The 14,891-nt window shown below is 45.7% G+C and overlaps 1 protein-coding gene across 1 annotated transcript in view; it reads right to left on the reverse strand.

The window, feature by feature from the left end:
• Positions 1 to 3,082: 3,082 nt before the first annotated feature.
• LOXL2 (lysyl oxidase like 2) overlaps positions 3,083 to 14,891 on the reverse strand; it is an 81,402-nt gene continuing 69,593 nt past the window's right edge. The window contains exons 9-14 of the mRNA XM_060268311.2: positions 13,838 to 14,000; positions 11,633 to 11,876; positions 8,004 to 8,119; positions 6,445 to 6,581; positions 4,509 to 4,620; positions 3,083 to 3,271 (exon numbers count right to left, since the gene is read on the reverse strand). Of these exons, the coding sequence (XP_060124294.1) occupies positions 3,201 to 3,271; positions 4,509 to 4,620; positions 6,445 to 6,581; positions 8,004 to 8,119; positions 11,633 to 11,876; positions 13,838 to 14,000 (843 nt within the window). The 3' untranslated portion in view covers positions 3,083 to 3,200. The remainder of the gene's footprint in view (positions 3,272 to 4,508; positions 4,621 to 6,444; positions 6,582 to 8,003; positions 8,120 to 11,632; positions 11,877 to 13,837; positions 14,001 to 14,891) is intronic.

A 14,891-nucleotide genomic window follows, 5' to 3' on the forward strand; every position in this document is an offset into this window, starting at 1 on the left:
TAGTCCAACAACAGCTGGGGGACCCAAGTTTGAGAAGCACTGGAAGCCCTTGCATTGGACTGAGGCTCAGGGGCTAAATTGTTGAAGCACTGGCTCAGTCAAAGCCCTAGTCAGGAGCAGGCAGGGTGACCACTTCAGGTTCTACTTCTATTGCTCTGAACAAGGAGCAAGCCTTTAGCCTGCTTAGCTAAATTATGGACTGACCTCTGCATACCCACCTGTTTCACTTCAGCAATGTGGGCTCTTCCCAGAGTGTATGGGCACCAGAAGCAGCTTGAGGTCACATGGAAAGAGTTTGACTGCTGGCCGTATCAGCCAGGGAAGGAGGAGAACTGTAGAGCTTAAGCTGATAGCCAAGCCTTCAGTTACCATACTGAATTGAACAGCTGCATGAAGGTGTGACGGGTGAGAGGCATCTCCTGCTTGCATGCTTCTGTGCTGGCAAAGGACCGCAGCTCAGTGGCAGAGCACATGCCTTGATGCAGAAAATCCTATGCTAATCCTTGGCACCTGCAGAACATGGCTTGTTGATCTTAAAATTAAGTAGCCGGTGATGGAAGGCTCTCCCTTGGAGATCCAGGAGTGCCCCTGCCAGTCAGAGTAGATGGTGCTCAGCTGGATGGATAAATGGTCTGACTCGCTGGAAGGCAACTTTTGATGTTCCTCTAATCCCTTCTATTGATTGCCACTCAGAATGGCCACATCCTGGGCAGCATGGGATGTAGCTGTGTTCTTGATCCCAGTATTGCATAGGTGGTCCTACATTGGAGGAGCTGCGCTGGCAGTTACTTGGCGTAGCATAGCTGCCAGGCTCAAGTAGGTCTCAAGAACAAGCCTCCCTCTTCCAAAATGAGGCAAAGTTTCTGAGAAACTCCAGTGTGGTGGAATAGGTAGAATGCAGATTCCTGCCCCCCACTCCCTTGCAGAAGTAGTCCGAGACCTTGCCTGGCCCAGCTCCTGACAACATTTTTTTCTGTTTTGGTTACAGCATAATGGGAGCAACGGTGGAGGGATGGAGGTGGCCTATGTTGTGGTCCTCAGGCTATTCTAAACTACTCCTGTCAATCATTCACAAATAAGGCCTCTGGATATCTCATCCAGCTCCCTTCTCAACTTGGTGGATGCTGTGTGGCTTCTCCTGCCCCTCATGTGCCAGGCCTGCTTGACCCCCCCCCCCATAGCTTGCTTTGCATCATTGCAGTGTGGACTTTGGGTGACTTGACATACTGCTGGCTTTGGTTCCAGGTCAAATGATCACACTCATCACCTGCTGAAGGAACAAAGTGGCCAGTCCTAGCCTGGTTATGTGAACTGGCCGTTAGCCTCACAACACCCCTGTGAGGTAGGTTATATCATGGGGGAAAGAATAACAGACAATGAAATCCTCCTTGTGCATTACTGCAAAACATCTACAAGCAGTAAGCATCACCATCAAGTTATTCATATAGTACTTTGCATAGCTAAAATGTCTTTCCATAATCCTCATTTATCATGCAAAAAAAAAGGTCTAGCGACTCTTACTCTCATTTTGCAGCCTGAACTGGAGGATGAGAGAATGGGTTTGCTGTGGAAAATTCAGTCCTTGATTAAGAAGAGGGGTGAACCTAGTTCGCTTTTTAGACTCTCCACTAGCGGACAATACAATTCTGATAGCACCGTGTGTGGGTCTATAGTTCATTTCTCCAGTTATAGAAGTTTTTTTACTTTCACACATCACACAAGGGAGGTGATGGAGAGGTTCTAAGAAGGGAAAGCTCCCAAATCACTCTTGTGCTCTCTGCCTGAGCTTTAGGTATCCTTTTAATTCCTTCACTCATTGTACCAAAACAAGTGGGGCATAGAGCCTGTTCTACCAATGGCCAGTAGCTATGGCAGAACCTCTAGGGACAGATACAGTACACCTCTGATTTTTACCTTTTTACCTCTGATTACCAGGTGCTTAGGACAAACGGGGGACAGTTATCTTTGTTGTCCTGCTTTTTGAACATCCTGCAGCATCTGCCTGTCTGCTTCTGGAAGCAGAACGCTAGACTAGATGAACTGTGGTCTGCTCCACAGAGGCAAGGTTGATCTAATTCTGTCTTGCAGTCCCATTCTTTAACCATGCAGCAGAAGAGTAAACAAAACAAAATGCAATAAAAGGACACCAGCTGGTTCTAGTCACTGGCAATAGTACAAATCACACCAGCTCTTTCTTTTCCTGGACAAAAAGCACTTTAAAAGATTCAAGTAGGGTGTAGATTTGTTGGCACCTGTTGCAATGCAAGTGCATGGCCTCAAACCAACAGAGGCACATGTGCTCAGCACCATTATGCATTTACTAATGTGTATGTTTTAAAAAGCTCTCCCTCCCTGCACCATCACAGGATAGTCTGACTTAATAAGAAGGGATGTGTAACCTTGAGGGCATAAAGCCATTAGTTATCTTTGGTAGTGGGTTTCTTGTTTGCAGTATTCATGGTGGGGGTGGGAAGTGAAGGGGGTGGCAGGAAGGCATGGGTCAAAGGGAAAATGTAGGCAAGGGAATAGCTTACTGCCTTAAAAAAAAAAAATCACAGTCTAGTGGCATCAAAAACCAAGATATATGGAATGACTTGGTAGATTTTTCCTCACTGTGGTCTCTCAAACCTCCTGTCAAAACTGAGTGTCAGAGGAGGGATGGTGCCAAGGATGTGACAGTACAGGAAATTAATACGACAGAGTGCCTCAAGACCTCCGTGGGTCATGATTCCTTTGTTCTGCGTCAGTGGTGTAGAGTCAGATTTTTCAAATCTTTATCATGGCAGAACACAAAGGCCGAGAAAGGAATTCCCTTAAAAATGAAGATATTTTGGCAGCATCAGGCATCCTTTACGCAGCTTGTGGGCAGGTGGCGCTGCTGCCTTTGTGCACCGCAGTGAGCAAAGGCCTGATGAGAGCTTGCAAATAATTCCTTGTGAATAAGTTAGGATCCCCACGAAGGGTAGCGAGGTCTTGCAGGTAGTGCAAAATCGTCATTCAGCTGGAATGGATGTGAAATAAGTGTCAACCCGTTTTCTTCTGCTGAACACCATAAAGTAGGCATGGAGCACACACTTGAAAATAACTTACAAAGCTAATTTTAAAAGTTCATAGTTGTTTGCTTGATTACTTTAGTTTTCTGTGCAGTGGTTAGGGAAATCTTGAGAAAAGGCATTCTTCCTTCTTTGAAAAGAGGGCAATTAAGACACTTGGTTGTTTAGGAGTCCATTGAAATCAAACTGTTCTTCTATTTCTTCACTGAAGGCATCAGCTGTAGTCGGGGTGAGGGGGAGAAAAATGGGAAAAGACAGTGTCATAGGAAGTTTGGCTACCTGTGTCTGAAAGCAGAAGGCCATGTGTTAAAATTGTCCCTTACTAGGGTTGCACTTTCTTTAAAAAGTCATGTTTCATTTGTTTACTTGTGTAAATTACTCTAGCATTTTTTTGTAATGAAGTGGTACATAAGTTAAAAAAAACAAACGAATGAGAATTCAGATAAACAAGTTGCAAACAAAAACCAAGTAATTTCACTTGCAGCCTGTACAGGTCACAGAAATGTTACAGGGAGGAGTTAGGCTGAGTCTGCGTGCCTTGCAAACTGGAGACCCCAATCTGCGTGTCTGGATAGTAGAAGAGCTAAATATTTTGTGCCAGTTGCGGATGGAAAACACAGAAGCGACAGGCAGATGAGGAATAGTTGTGTCTCATGGGAAGCTCCTAGGGTCCTCATACAGGCAACATCCCATTTATGAACACTCTATTTGCACACAACTGCACACACACACACATGGTGCCGGGAACCTGGAAATGGGGAGCACCCTGAAGAGTCCTGGCTTGTGAGCAGACTCTCCCCAGAGCCTGAGGGTCTCCTCATGAGCCGGAGTCACACGGGGGCTTTGTTGAGTCCTCCTGACAGCTGATGTGTGGGGCAGCACGGCAGCAGTTGCCACTGCCACCTTCTCCCCACATGCCAGCTGATCAAGTCCTGGTTCCCCTTCAGGGTGCTCCCAATATAAGGGATTTGGGTTATGTGTGGGGAGGCCTGGAATGTATCCCCCGTCCAAATGGGGAGTTGCCTGTATTTTAAAACTGCCTAAGAAATGTAGATTTTATCTGAAATTTGGCTGGTATTGAAGGAGTAGTAGGATGCCTAGCAATGTCATGCCAACTGGGTGGGAAACTCCCAAGCAACAGACAGCGTTACAGGCCAAGTTTCACAATGACATCCATCACAAGAGGAAAATGAATGGGAGTTACAGAAGTGAATAAACTAGTGCCCATTAACTAAACAAATGACATTCTAACAAATGGGGGGCGGGGGGACAGAAAGGAAGGAATCCTTGTACACCCCCGTTGTTGGGAGACTCCAGCCCCCCCCCAGCCTGCCTGGTCAGGGGTGACAGCACAGCAACACCTGGAAGGCCCCAGGTCCCCTCTGAATCACCACCTTGATGCAAAGCTCATCTTTGTCACTAGACTCTTCTCTTTTCCTTCCATAATGAACTTACCTATATGGCAATTGTACATCCAGACCCGGTGAAGTTCGTACTTGCACTTGCACTTCATGACGTTATTGGAATAATCGGACTCTGCCACTTCTTTGTTTGGGTTGACAATGATCTGGGAAAGGACAGACAGAGGGATCTTAGGGCCATCTTATCTAAGACATAGATCCTGATCCAGAAGTGGGGAAACTTCTTTGTGCCATCAAGGTGCTTCAATTGTGTCTCTGATTCAGGAGCTGGGGCTGCATGTAGTCAAACTATCCTGTTTGCGGAGGTGTGGAATATGCAACTCAATAGGTCTACTCAAAGTATGACTAATTTTGGAGACCACAGTTCTCTGCACTCTCTCACATCCTGTTTCTTTGTGTCTGAACTTTTTCATCCTTTTTGAGAACTTAACATCACATATTAACAGCATAAACAAATGAAAACAAATCTATTTTCCTGAAATTATTTGCTACTCATTCTACACAACTTCAGACACAATTGTTCACCATTGTTGGGTGGGTTAAACACAACTAAATATTATTTATATATACGCTACAGAATTAAAAAAAAAACTGGATTATTTTAATGCGGTTTCATTATCATTTTTTAAAGACCTTGTCTATATATATAAAAATGTTCCCACTGTGCGCGCGGATGTAACACCCTTCCTCCGTAACCTCTGAACCGAATTGCATCAAATTAGGGCAAAGTGTATCTTGCCCATCAGGGAGGGATCTGGTATAAAAAAGTTTTTCCAAAAAAGCACACATTTCACGCCTAAAATAATGATTAAACACGAAAAAGTGGCGCCCAAATTAGACATCACCAGCAGAAGCTCTGAAGACTCCAGCAGCATCCAATAGAAAGGCAGATCGCCCACTGCTGCCTCCAAAGCCACACCACCAGGTGACATCACAAAATTCCACAGCAACCAACCGAAAACAGGCCTTTTGCAGCAACAAGGCCCAACATTGCCCAGCAGACTGAATCGGCTGCAGCAGACTAGGCCGCTTTCCAGACTAGGCCAAGTGGAGGTAGGGGCCTGCCTGGGTGGGGGGTGGGGGGTGAATAGGTCATAGGTTGGGACAGGGTGGGCCCATCACAGGGATGAACCAGGGGATGGGGGGAGGAGGGACAACAGGGTGGGGGGGAGACATGGATGTGCCTATGTAAACATAACACACGAAAAACGGGGATTCTGAAGGTGAGGGGCGTCTGAAGTGGGACTCTGAGGCTCCATTTAACAAACTGAGCCACTGCAACGCGTGGCAGGGCCAACTAGTTACTTATAAAAATCATAAAAACAGTCATGAAGGCAAGAGGAGTTCAAAAACAAGATAATAAAATAATAAAAAAGCTTAAAACAAAATGAATAGCATAAAATATATTCCATGCTGTGATGCAAGGCTGATACTTATACCAAACATATCCAGTATTTATGAATAGACCTTGATATTTAATGTGACCACAAGCAGGATTTTAAAAACTTATTCAAGTTGTCCTTTGCTTTCTATTTGCCATTAACTCTGAAGACGTATCTTGAGCAATGCATATTATGGTTTTGTAGGTTGCCTAATGGTCAGTTCACAAGTTGCAAAATATCTATAGGATTCCTAAATCAGGGACAGGGAACTGGTGTGGCCCTCAATCTGCTGCTGGACTCCAGCTTCTCGCCCCCCAACAAGCATGGCTAGTAGTCAAGAATGGCAAGTGCTGTAGTCCAACAACATCTGCTGGTCCCAAGTCAGCCACCCCTGTCCTAGAGCTGAAACGCCATTCTTAACTGGCCCCTTTTATATGGCTTTTAAACATGCAGTACTCCTTGCCATTCTCTGCAACCTGAATGCTACTATCCACCTAAAAGGTTTACTACCACTTGGTTTTGGTGATGGCATGAACTGGCTCTTAGCTACTCTGATAGCACTCCAGAATCTGAAGAATCCCAGCCTACCCGGAAGAAGTATTCTCCTGGCGCAAGATCTGTAATGTCAATCCACTGGCAGTCAATGTCATGCCGGTACACATCCCAGCATCCAACCGAGATCCCTTGCTCCCCAAAATTGGCGCATTCATATTGCTTCTGGAAACCTACAGGGGGAAAGAAAGCACACGTGGAAAAAATGTTAGCAGCAGTGTGGTGCCGAGAGGCCCTTTAGAAAGTCCTGGCTTCAGGTAAGTGTTTGGGCTGTAGAACTTGAAAGCCCAACCTTGTTGCGATGCTCCAGATGCTTAATTACAGCCCTGGATGTCAGGGGACCCTGGGAGGGGAGCGAATTCGCCCAGGAACAGGAACTAAGGGGACCAGCCGAGCAAGAGGGGGGCTGGCTGGAGCGCAAGCCGGAAGGCGGTGCAAGGGCTCTGAGCGAGGCGGAGGAGCTCTGGGATGCTACCGGCGCACGCGCAGGAGAAAAGGTGGCTGAAGGTACTGCAGCAGGGGAGGTATCAGAAGTGTGAGAATCAAGGAGGCTGTTTAGCAGTTCGAGGGAGGGGTCTGGTCCTGCTCCCTCCCCTGAGGTCCGTAGACAGGAAAAGCATCAGGAGCAAAGAAGGAAATGAAGCGGGCCGAGGTTGCTTTGCTGGCGTAGATCCGGATTCTGACTTGGAATAGGCGGTCATGTCTTTTTGAACTCTGAACTGTACATATGTATATAGCATTAAATTCTGAAAAGCCATCCCTGAGTCTTGGTGGTCTTTGGTCGTGGGAAGCTGCACACCAGCCCCTCCCAGGTTAGTTGGCAATGGCTATTTTCTCTCCTTTCCCCAGTCTTGCCAGGGGCTGTTATGCCTCCCCTCCAGCTCTAGTGTTCTGCTGAAAGTGTCAAGCAGTAAACTAGGGGTTCCAAGTGGGGATGTAACCATGTTTAAAGCAGAGCTAGTCTTGGGGCCTCTGGAGCAGAACCTCCCTTTCCAATGAGTCTCTGCCTCACCCCACTTGCCCCAATTGTGAATGAATATTGTCATCAATTTGCAACAGAAAGAGGACCGCAACACAGCCAAGTCAAGACAGCCAAGAATTCACATCAGTTCACAAGCTGACACAAAAATCCTCACACATTTGCATATGTGTTCTCATAATATACATATGCAAATTTGCCTGCTATACAATTTTTCACAAGCAATTTCACCCTAACTATATGCATTTTCACATGTTATGTTCAGGAATGTTTGCTTTCGGGGCCAAAACTTTTGTCAGTATAAACTGCTTTGTATGACTCTTCTAAACAGCTTTCAGGTGGTTCCCCCCCACCCCCCAATCAAGCAAATTTAATGAACTAAATAATAAACTTTTTGTTGCTCCTGTAGACCTGCACTGTCATTTGAAGAAGTGCAAATTTTGAAGGATTGTTACATTTCATTTTGTACATATTCTGTTTTGAGAATCACGAATTCTTAAATGTGAATTGCACATTTTTCTCCATCCATCTTTAGTAGACCCCCAGTAGAAATGAGAGCAGAATGGGTTATTTTACATTAGAGTGTATTTTATGAGTAAATTAGGAATGTATGTACCGTCTAGGCATTCACTGTCTTCCAAGCAGAAGCTGGCCTTGTGACCTTCTGCTACCTTTGTCCCATTGAGGTCCAGCAGATCATAATGTGTGAACACTTCCATGCTGTGGTAATGCCTGCAGGAGTAAGAAGAAAGCCAACATTTTGATTAAGGACAGGTTCCATACTTCTACAGTAATGCTGCCCAGATTTATTGAAAGCGCCACCTGGGGTGTAGCACCTCTTATTTTGGGAAGCAACTTCATCCCTAGATCTTCCTGCCTCGTGGGCTGTAGACTATCACATATCAGGACGTCATTATAGCATATGCAATGTTACAGCCAAAGCAAGAGCAACAGCTTTATTCACTGGGAGGAAAAAATGCTGTTTTCCAGTAGGATTGGTGATGTGGAGCCAGAAACATAGTTCTAATTCCCTGGAGGACATGCCATCCTTTCCTTAACCAAGTTATTAGCAGGCATTTTTCAGACAATGCTCAAAAGCCAGATCAGAATGTACCCCAAATGTGGGAATTTTGTAACAAAAATTTAGCCTTATAACATTAATATAGAAGCAGGATATTAACACCATATGCAGCCATTTAATCTGGGAATTCATGTTACTCTGACCCCAGACAACAGCACATTTGAGTCCATGTGCCATAGCGCATTGCACAAGATCAAGCCAAGCACATGCTTTAGGAACATAAGAGCAGCCTGCTGGATCAGGGCAGAGGTCCACCTGTTCTCACAGGGGCCAACCAGCTGCCTCTGTGAAGCCCACGAGCAGGATGCGAGCACGAGAGCACTCTTTCCCTGCTGCAGTTTCCAGCAACTGTTATTCAGACGGATACAGTCTCTGACCATAGAGACAAAAACATAGCCATGATGGCTAGTAACCACCATGAATTTGTCTAATCCAATGGGTGGTCATCACTACCTGCTGGGGCAACAAATCTCATCATTTAATTCTGCACTGTATAAAGAAGTACTTTCTTTAGTCTATCCTGAATCTTCCACCATTCTAGTTCTAGTATTATTAGAGAGGGAGGAAAACTTCTCAACCCACTTTCTCCATGCCAAGCATAATTTGATACTCATCTCGTTTCTAAAACAAAATGCCCCAACTGCTGAAAGCTTTCCGCATAGGGGAAATTCCCACTCATTTTGTCCTCGAGGACTGGGAATATTCTAGCTGGGTGTATCGTAAGCCAAAGCACCTGAAGCAAAGAGGTCCAACTCTGCTCTGCTCAGGCTCAAAACTGGGCTGCTCAACCCATGTGGCAGTAAAACAGTTGACAAGCGTGTTAAGTTTCTTCACAAGAGCAAGTTGCAGTTATTCCAAAGAATAAAATGCCAAAAAATAATCTGCACTCATGACCAAACTGCGGGAGGCAGGCAAGACAGGAGTGCCTGGCGTGCTCTGTTCAATGGGGTCACGAAGAGTCGGACACGGCTAAACGACTAAACAACAACAAATGGGGCAGATTGTATTGTCAGAGGTCCACAGAACCTCACTAGAAGCACTCAGCATATCAGTTATATTTTTGCTGGGTGCTTTCAGAATATTACTATTTTGGGCTGGGTTTCAATAACATACTGATAAATTAAAATTACACGATTAAAGTGTAACTCTTGTGCAACAAACCTCTCCCCGACTTTCTGCAAAAAGGAAAGTGACAGGGAAAATGCACTGGTCAATGTGAAACAACACTAGCTTGACACAACATCTGCATACGGACCATGTGCTCTTCGAGTGAAGAGGGTGAAAGGGGAAGCTGCTCCACCAGCCAACCCTCCCCTGCCTGCCTTCTTACTGACAACCAGCTCAAGGTGCGTCTCTGCCTCTCAGCTGCCTTCTCTTTAGTCTCACGGCTGCCCCCGTAGAACTGAGCAGCAGGAGCAAGTTGGCTCTGTCTCTATCACTGCCCCTGCCTCCCTGCCTCCCACCCCAACAGTGCCAATGAGCACCAGCCACCACTGGAGCTATGATCCCTCTCCAAAAAGCACAAACGTGAAACCCTTGACCAATTACTTGACGGCTATCATGGACTTGGGCTTGAGACTATTAGCATGGTGCTCTGCTCTACTGAGCTAGCTAGTGAGAAACCTGTGGAGAGGATGCTAAGGGAGAGCCATAGCATCTCTCAAAGAGCCACTGTTCCCTGTTTTTTGCCTTCAAAGCACCTAGCACCTTTATCCACGAGTTAAGCCCTACACTCAGGCAACGCTTGAGTCTAGACGAACATTGAGATTTGCCCCATTTGGAAACCAAGCTCCTCTAATGGACACACCACAGTTTAAGGGAAGGGAAGCCAAGCAACTGAAAAGTGGAGCTTGCTTGCTCTTTTTCACTTGTAAAAATAAACCATGGCTTAATATTAAAAAGCTGATATTCAGTATCAGGTAGCAGCACCTAGTACACCCATCATGTTTATTCTATTTAAATATGTTGACCTAAGGGGAGGGGGGGCAGAAAGGGAAATTTTAATTGCCCTGGAATCACTGCCAGATGTTCTTTGGTTTCCTTTTACCTGCCTGTTAAGTAGCCCTCCCTGCCTCCCTGGTTTTGTATCCTGGACAAAAATGCTCAGGAATAGGCTGAGATGGTCAGGGAGCGGGAGAAAAATTTGAGATGTCCACACTATTTACATTGAGGTTGGATGCTGAAAGTATTTCCAGTGCAAAAAAGAAAAAGAAATAAAAAGCTTTAAACCTCAGGTCTGACTCCGTTGCTAAAATATGTCTGCTCTTTCAGATAGTTGTTTATATTATGGTGTTTACAGACTGGAAATACTGAAGAGGAATGGAGTCTGTATTCCTTAGTGCAAACAGAGACTGGCTTAAACACATGGATGGGCTACAGCTGCCTCACTTAACTCGATCTTCTTTGGAAATGCCAGAGAGGAAGCGCGCTGGGGTGGGACTCGTCTTTTTCTTTTTCTGGTGGGCTCTGGGATTAAGCAGAAAGAGGCCTGTAGAACTCATGACCCACCCAGGTAGACGTGGCCCAACAGCCACCAGAGGTTGGTAACTGTTATGTGTTTGCAGCTGACTGAGTGCTGCAAAAATGGGGAGGATGGGGTCTGTCAAAGAGGTGGTGAGCCCCATAATGCTTGCTGAATTTGGTTTGGTGAATCACAAGTTATTCAGACGTGTGCTAGATGGGAAATGATGCACCCCTGCATAATTCAAGAAACTCACCCTGTCAGCCCAAAGATTACCGCTAGCATAACAGGACTCCCTCCCCCCTTCCACACATGCATTTTGATGTGATTTCGAACTGCTAGGTTGGCAGGAGCTGGGACCAAGCAACAGGAGCTCACCCCGTCACAGGGATTCCAACCGCCGACCTTCTGATCAGCAAGCCCTAGGCTCTGTGGTTTAACCCACAGCGCCACCTGGGTCCTGGTAATTAGGCCTAGTGGGGCCTAAAAATATATGCAGAAGAGATACTGAAACTAGCTCACTTGCTGCTGGCAGCTGTGGACATTGAGTTTTATCCAGCGTTTTATTCACAGGGCTGCCCTACATTTCACAAGGATCTTAATCTGCCTTTTATCGAATTTACTGAGGCCAGAACTCTGACCCCCCCAAGTTTTTTTCTACTGGGTAAATCCACAACGGTGGTGGTGAACAACAAAGTCTTGCCTGTGACAGTCATGCCAAATCCAGGAATGGCGTCCACTTTTGGGGCGGAAATCAGCCTGTCCATTGTTGTGGATCTGGGATGAGAAACGCAGGAGCCTTCTATAGCCAGTGGAAATGGACGTGTTGACAGCTGAGGAGGCCAGGCAGTTCTCTTCCAGGGCACACTGCAGCATGAACATGGGACGGTCTTCCAGGTATGATGTGTATTCCACTTCCTTGGCATTGAGGACAAGGTCAGCTGCAGCTGGAGGCCAGAAAAGAAAGGGCAGTTCTTAGTCCCAACCTACAGACTTTTCAGGCCAAATATGATGCCAGCACCCTCCATGTTGCATTAGCTGTGTTTTTCCGTACTGCACAGCTATGTTTTCCTAAATATCACTATGCTTCTTACATCCATGGGCTTAGTGAGGTTGTCCCAAATGTTGCGTGCAGAGCATTGAAGAGTTCTGGATTCTTTTTTGTTAAAGCACGACATCAGATTATTTCTTTTTTTAAAAAAAAAAAAGTTAAAAGCTTCATTTAAAAAATCCCATGTTGCTCTAACAACAACAAAACGCCCAAGATCCCTTTATAACTCCCTACACAGAGTTCTTGGGCAGCTTGAGATCTGCAAAGCCCTAAGCAGGCATCCCCAAACTGCGGCCCTCCAGATGTTTTGGCCTACAACTCCCATGATCCCAAGCTAACAGCACCAGTGGTCGGGGGAGATGGGAATTGTAGTCCAAAACATCTGGAGGGCCGAAGTTTGGGGATGCCTTCTGAAGAAGTGTGCATGCACACGAAAGCTCATACCAAAATATAAACTTAGTTGGTCTTTAAGGTGCTACTGAAGGAATTTTTTTATTTCCCTAAGGGGAGTCCTTTATGGGACTACCTTGTAAGCTTTAAAGTGAAAGGCATATTAGAGGTATTAGAGAACACAATCAATCACCAGAAAGACAAGCAAAACTACATACCACTCAGACACCTTTTAATTATATCACAGTAAGAAATACATAAATAATAATAATAATAATAATAATAATAAATTTTTATTTATACCCCGCCCTCCCCAGTCAAAAACCGGGCTCAGGGCGGCTGACACCAACAGAATTACAATAAAACATAAAAACAATTAATTAAAATACAGATTAAAATACAGTATTAAAATTTAAAGTGCAGCCTCAATTCAAGTATTCCATAAATCCAAGCCATGAGGGAGGAAAAACACAGGGGTCAAGCTGAGTCTAACCCAAAGGCCAGGCGGAACAGCTCTGTCTTGCAGGCCCTGCGGAAAGATGACAAATCCCGCAGGGCCCTGGTCTCCTGGGAAAGAGCGTTCCACCAAGTTGGGGCCAGTACTGAAAAGGCCCTGGCTCTAATCTAGCCATCTTATGGCTCGGGATCTCCAGAATATTGTTGTTTGTGGACCTTAAGGTCCTCCGCGGGGCATACCAGGAGAGGTGGTCCCGTAGGTACGAGGGTCCCAAGCCGCATAGGGCTTTAAAGGTCAAAACCAGCACCTTAAACCTGATCCTGTACTCCACCGGGAGCCAGTGCAGCTGGTAAAGCACTGGATGAATGTGATCCCGTGGCCGGGTCAGCTTTAAGGGCAGCCCCGCGTAGAGCGAATTACAATAGTCAAGCCTGGAGGTGATCGTCGCATGGATCACTGTGGTCAGATCAGGATGAGAGAGGTAAGGGACCAACTGCTTGATACGGCGGAGATGGAAAAATGCCACCTTTGCTGTGGATGCAACCTGCGCCTCCATGGAAAGAAAGAGATTCTGGAGGAAAGTGAATCCCTTTTATTTCCCCCCCCCCATTTCTTGGACCTATTTGTCTTCAGTTTGGCAGACATAATTTACTCTGGAGGAACTCCTGTGCCTAGAAATTCCATCCATTTTGGCCAAGAGGAAAAAGTTGTGGATTTTTAGATCCCTTGTAGTAGTGAATGGGGGAACAGACACCTTCACTTTATGCAGAGATGCTTCAAAATAATAATTTGAAGCAGAGAGCCCTGAGTGACTCAGAAACAGATCTTTAAAACAGAGTTTTAAAAATTCACCAATACATGGCAAATCTCGTTTATAATGGCAGCTGTCAAAACAAAACAAAACAAAACAAAACAAAACAAAACAAACAACAAAAGGAAGATCCAGGGTAAAAAATATAAATGGGAGGTTTGCCTTTCTGGTACCTAGGAAAGGAAGTTTCACAACTCACTTTCTGTGCAGGAAACGCCAGCTGCATAGCGCCCACCTCCTCTGGGGCAGGATACGTGAGTATCGTGGCGGCAGTGTGACAGGGCCATCTCTGTCCCAGAACATTTCGTCCCACTCATGAGGACATCACTGGCGCTCGTTTCTCCATACCAGTACCAGGTTTCCTAGCAGAAAACAATGGAAGCAGAATTTAACGCTAAAAAAAAGAGAACAATGTATGGTTTAAAATAAAAAATAATAATTGCAAGTTCAGGGAAACATGGGATTTGTCATTTTTGAGGCTCCCAAGACCCAGCAGCCTACTTTGCATGGAACACTTGAAGATGCTGGAGGCAGCTTCAGACAATGTCACCTTTTTCATTTTGCAGATTAAAAGGCTCCCCATCAAGGAGTCTGAAAATCCTGGAGCTTGCAGCAACAAAATCATTAAACTGCTTGTTCTCCTGATGCTAATGTATAGCACCACTCCTTTACTAACTAAAAGAGAGAGAAAATAAGGCACGTCCCTACTCTCCCATAGGAAGAGTGGCTTCAATATTCAACCTTATCAGTGCAAATGAAACTGGAGCTGCCTGGCCCAACTCCTCATGCCACAACACCCCCCCCCCCCATGATGTTGTTCTCATCAAAATGTCACCCCACACACCCAGGCCCACTTAATCCACATTTACTGTTTTCTGTTTACTTCTGTTTTACTTATCAGATTTTACCAGGACTGGCAAATCTGAATTAAACGGGAAAGCAAAAAGTGATGACGTTTTGATGCCGCACAAAACTTCTAGGCACGATTAGCAGCGAATACACAATCATTGGAGAGTGGAAGCACCCTCAGGGGTACGCGAGGAGCCTTTCAAGAACTCTCTCCTGCAGGAGGCAGTGATGGCCAGTAGAGGATCAAGCAAACACATGGAGGATGAAGCTAACAATGGCTACTAGCTATGAGAGCTACTGTCACTGTCAGAGGCAGGAGGTTTCTGAACACCAGGTGCTGAGAATTGCAGGTAGAGAGAGGGCTGCTGCACTCAGGTTCTGTTTGCAGGCTTCTCACAGGCATC

This window comes from Zootoca vivipara, chromosome 14 (genome assembly GCF_965207765.1).
Source record: "Zootoca vivipara chromosome 14, rZooViv2.hap1.1, whole genome shotgun sequence".
NCBI classification, from domain to species: Eukaryota; Metazoa; Chordata; class Lepidosauria; order Squamata; family Lacertidae; genus Zootoca; species Zootoca vivipara.